The 4,893-nt window shown below is 33.0% G+C and overlaps 1 protein-coding gene across 3 annotated transcripts in view; it reads left to right on the top strand.

Moving 5' to 3' along the window:
- Nucleotides 1–4,893, top strand: part of srgap1a (SLIT-ROBO Rho GTPase activating protein 1a) — a 107,247-nt gene that overhangs the window by 42,732 nt on the left and 59,622 nt on the right. For all 3 annotated transcript variants that reach the window (XM_016530830.1, XM_016530828.1, XM_016530829.1), the window contains exon 3: nucleotides 3,160–3,322. In XM_016530830.1, coding sequence (XP_016386316.1) covers nucleotides 3,160–3,322 — 163 coding nt within the window. The remainder of the gene's footprint in view (nucleotides 1–3,159; nucleotides 3,323–4,893) is intronic.

Raw genomic sequence — 4,893 nt, 5'->3', positions numbered from 1 at the left:
AAAAAAACAAAAAACAGGTAGCCCATCTGAATTAGGACATTTAGGCTATCCATCTAATAGTAGCCTACCGAAATCTTATTAACAGTAGAAGTTAAATTTTACTGTAGTCTTCAAATCTGGGTACTGTCTTACGTTTTAAAATCACAAAGGGAGTTTGTTGCCATCAGGCTAACGTGACAGTCATGCCTCATGCAGCTGTAAGGTTTTCTTTCTCTTTTGTTTTTACTCGCGATATTTACAACACGCATTACATTACGTATTTCATGGCACACTCGTTTTATGCGTATTTGGCGCCACCTAGTGTTGTGGGTGTATTATTGACATGTCAAAGTCTAGACCCTGAATATAAGACGACCGCGTTTTTTCAGATGTATTTCCAAGAAAAAAATATCGTCTTATATTCGGGACAATACGGTAGTTTTTATAATTTTTTTTATTTAGTAGTTTTAATTGATTTAGTTTATTTTAGTGCTTTTTTCATGCATGTTAGTATATATTTTAGAAATTCTTATTTATTATTAACTATATACATTATTGATTTCATTTTTATATATATATTTTAATTTATTTAATTAACATATTAATATATATATATATATATATATATATATATATTATTATTATTATTATTATTATTATTATAGTATTTGTAGTTAAACTAAACGAAATTGAGAACCTTTGCAACTAACTGAAATAAAGTAAGTTAAAAATGTATTTTATTTTATTTCAGCTAATGTTTATTTCAAGTAAGCATTTTTTGTATAGTTTTAGTATTAGTAAACAATAATAACCTTGCTATTACCTGTTCTGTCACGCTAAACTTTCTTTTTATATATTTAACTTTAAACTTTTAAAAATATATATTTATGCATTTATTTGCATATCATGTAAGCTCTAGATATAGAATGCCATATTCCCATATTCCCATAAATATATAATTTTAAATGTCTTTATTTAATAAATAAATGCAAGCTCTCTTTCTCTCTGTCTTCATATTCGTATTCATAATATTGTAGTATTGTAAAATGTGATCTTTCACACTATTATTTCCATTTGTGAGGTAGAAGTTCTCTCTTATCCTCCACACCGCTCAACACCAGGCATGTCTTGGCCTTGTGACTTTAATATTACTCTCTTTATTCATGCATTTCAACGCTCGAGAACTTCACTAACTTCAACGCTACTTCATGAATCCGAATCACGTGTACACCTTCAGCTTCCTGACAACCCAGCTTGATTCCGCCACATTCTTAACATGCGGTACACACTCAATGCGAGGAGGAGAGCTGAGTGCGTGCTCAAGAGGCTGAGACAGTCTTGTGAAAGGATTTACAGTAATTGCAGACTGACAGAAAGTGCACAGGCTCCCATAATTCTCCCTGCAATCTGAATCCCCGGCGTGTTCATATTGCGACCGTGCATCTTTAGGCTTTTAGATCAATTAGATTATCCATTTGATACAGTCTCACATAGATGACTGATCCTTCAACCCTGGCTTCTAAACAAGCCGGTTACTCCAAGGAATGTCTATCATCTTTGAGACTTAAGGATTTCGTCCGTTTCCTGTTTTTGTAGAACAATGTTAAGGTTAAAAACTAGATGTATCAGCTCAGCTGGTGCGGATGCATGCTTTTTCTCTACTTCCATTGGATGTCATCAGGCCGCAGACCTTTACCTGCAGTGATGAAATGCATTGCCTGTTTTGCAGGGAGGGTTAAGGAGGGAAACAGAGCTGAAAAAATACTTCCTTACTTGCATCAAAATCTCTTATCAGCTGCCAATATCACTTCCTCCTCAAATGCAACATTTTCTCAGTTTTTTTGTGAGACTTGATACTGCAGCAACAATTTCTGTTGCTATTGCTCATATTTAGTAGTTAGTTCTAGAATCTAGACTTTAAGACTGTAAGATTTTCTCCTCCATGTCACACAGGTATTTTGCGTCGTTACTTTTTTTGGAAGAACAAGAATCTGGAAGGAGACACAAAGAACTAGATGAGATACAATTTGATTGCAGATTAAAAGTAATAGATACATTTAATATTGTGATTTTGCTCCAGTATTCATCTTGTTGTTATGTTGATAACTTTCTTATCAGAAGATGAGTTTTTAGAAATTTCAACTCAAATCAATATTTTGTGGTCTTATACTGTACACTACTGTTTGAAAGTTTGGGGTTAATGAAAGAAGTCTCTTATGATCACCAAGGCTACATTAATTTGATCAAAAATACTGTAAAGCTGTAAGATTTATTTGGAAATAATATTATAATTTAAAATAACTGGTTTGTATTTTATTATATTTTAAAATGTAATTTATTCCTGTGATGGCAGGGCTGAATTTCAGCATCATTACTCCACTCTACAGTGTCACACGGTCCTTCAGAAATAATTCTAATATAATGCTTTGTTGCTGAAGAAACGTTTGAAAATGGTTGTGCTGTTTAATATTTTTTGTTTCTTTGTTTCAAGATTATTAGATGAATAGAAAGTTAAAAATAACAGCATTTATTTGAAATTGAAGTCTTTTGCATTATAAACCTAATGTCTTTATGGTCACGTTTGATCAGTTTCCATCAGGCATCCTTACTGAATAAAATAAAATCTTACTGGCCCCCAAAAAATTTTACGCAATTGTATTTATTTTTTAAGTAGCTAAAGTACAGTTAGTCTGTTATTATCAAAAAATAAACTCACATCTGAATTGTTTTTTTTATTTTTGTCCTAATAGAAAATAATGTAAATAAATACTAGATACAGTGTTTGTCATATTGCAGGTACGTTATGATCTGATTCTGGAGAGAGTTCTGACCCAGAAACTTACCGAATGTCCCATATGTCCCAGAAACACTGATGTTTCACCTTGAGTTTAGGTGTGAGTCTTGGTTCTGTTGCTGTGCACGAACGCTATAAAGTATCCACAGATCATGCATGCTTAAATAGGCCATGTATCATCAAGGGAAGAGATGAGAGGGATGTTAATGTGTGTGATCCACGTGAATGGCTCTTAAAGCATGCTGATGGGTGCTGGGAAGATGGATCTGTCTGTGGTTTCATCCAGTTCATGAGTTCAGTGCACAGATGGTCCTGACAGCTCGCAGACGGGAGCCTTTCATTATGTTTGATCAGTGTCTTTTTCTCTGTTTCTCTCTCACATGCAGGAAAGACCAGAATATCCTGTCTCCGGTCAACTGCTGGTACCTGTTGCTGAACCAGGTTCGACGGGAGAGCAAAGACCATGCGACACTGAGCGACATTTATCTGAACAACGTAATCATGCGCTTCATGCAGATTAGTGAGGACTCCACGCGCCTTCTGAAAAAGGTATTCAATTACATGAACTGTCTGAAGAGTCTCAAAATAGGTCTCGGAATAAATTCTTAACTCCTCAAACCATGTTGATTTGTTTTTAAAATAAAAAAGTATGTATTGTATTGTGTAAAATGTGCATTTTTTTAAAGATGAATTTTTTTGGCATTTTTGCCTTTATTATAGTAGGACAGATCAGACCTGACAGGATGCGAGGTAGGTGAGCTAGAGAGGGGCGGGATCGGGAAAGGTCTTCAAGTTGGGATTCGATCTCGGGACACCTATAGCTCAATCACGCTGTATGTCTGCGCCCTGCCAACAAGGCTATCGGCGCCAACGTAAAATATGCATTTTAGGGAAATTTGTTGCAGATTCTAAACTGGCAGCCATTATCTTTTGTAAAAATAAAAAATTGATAATCAAGCAGAAGATACACTATACTGTTCAAAAGTTTGGGGTCAGTAATTTTTTTAGAAATTTTTATTCAGAAGGGAACATTAAGCTGATCTAAAGTGACAGTAATGACATTTATAATGTTGGAAAAATGTTTTTGTTTGAACCTTTCTGAAAAAAAAAATTACCGTTTTTACACAAAAATGTTTTCCAAATTGATAAGTAATATTTCTGCAATCACATGAATAAATGACTTTTTAAAATATATCCATATTTTTATATTATAATAACCATCTTACTGTATTTTTCAGCAAATAAATGCCATTTTGGTGAGCATAAGATGCTTATCTTACTGACCACAAATTTTGAACATTAGTGTAGATGAATGATTATACTTTGTGAAGCACTACTGGTTTTCATGACCACCTTAGAAAACATTGCTTAATTATATTTATTTATGATAATTGTTGTTAAGTTAGGTTACTCTTTATTTTAAGGTGTCCTTGTTGCAGTGTAATTATACATTTAAGTACTGAGTAATATTAATTAACTACATGTACTTACTGTATGGTTAGGGTTTAGATTAGGGGTTGGCTTAGGGTTACTTGCATATAATTATGCATAATTTGTTATTATAATAGTACATGTAACGTGCAACAAGGACTCCTTAAAATAAAGTGTTACCTTTAGGGATGCTCCAATCCGCCTTTTTCGCCCTCGATACCGATTCCGATACCTAGAGTTCGGTATTGGCCGATACCGATCCGATACCAGTGAAGTTTTTTACCCTCATTTAAATAAATGTAGAATTTATATATCTCTGTGTGGAACTGATAATCATTCTTTCACAATCTACTAGATACAGACTACTTCATTATAAAGAAAAATAAAATAAACAATAAATATGAAAAAATATAGGCCTATGTATATTTACAATCTATGACAAAAATTCATCATAAACTAGGTTAGTGGATAATTCGGCAGCAAAAGTTATTCTAGAAAAACCAGTGCACAATAATTTTAGAAATCCAAACATTTAGTGAAAAAACAATATTTTGTGGGGAACAAATAAAAGTGTTGCACTAAATATGGTAAAATGTTACACATTGCTATTTGTATTATAAAAGCCATTCATTAAAAACATTCATATATATGTTTAAGTATATACTATAAAATTAAAATACATTTATTTT

This window comes from Sinocyclocheilus rhinocerous, unplaced genomic scaffold, assembly GCF_001515625.1.
Source record: "Sinocyclocheilus rhinocerous isolate Xijiao unplaced genomic scaffold, SAMN03320098_v1.1 scaffold604, whole genome shotgun sequence".
Lineage (NCBI taxonomy): Eukaryota > Metazoa > Chordata > Actinopteri > Cypriniformes > Cyprinidae > Sinocyclocheilus > Sinocyclocheilus rhinocerous.
Note: the sequence above shows the minus strand (reverse complement) of the source record. Positions and strands in the feature narration are given on the sequence as shown.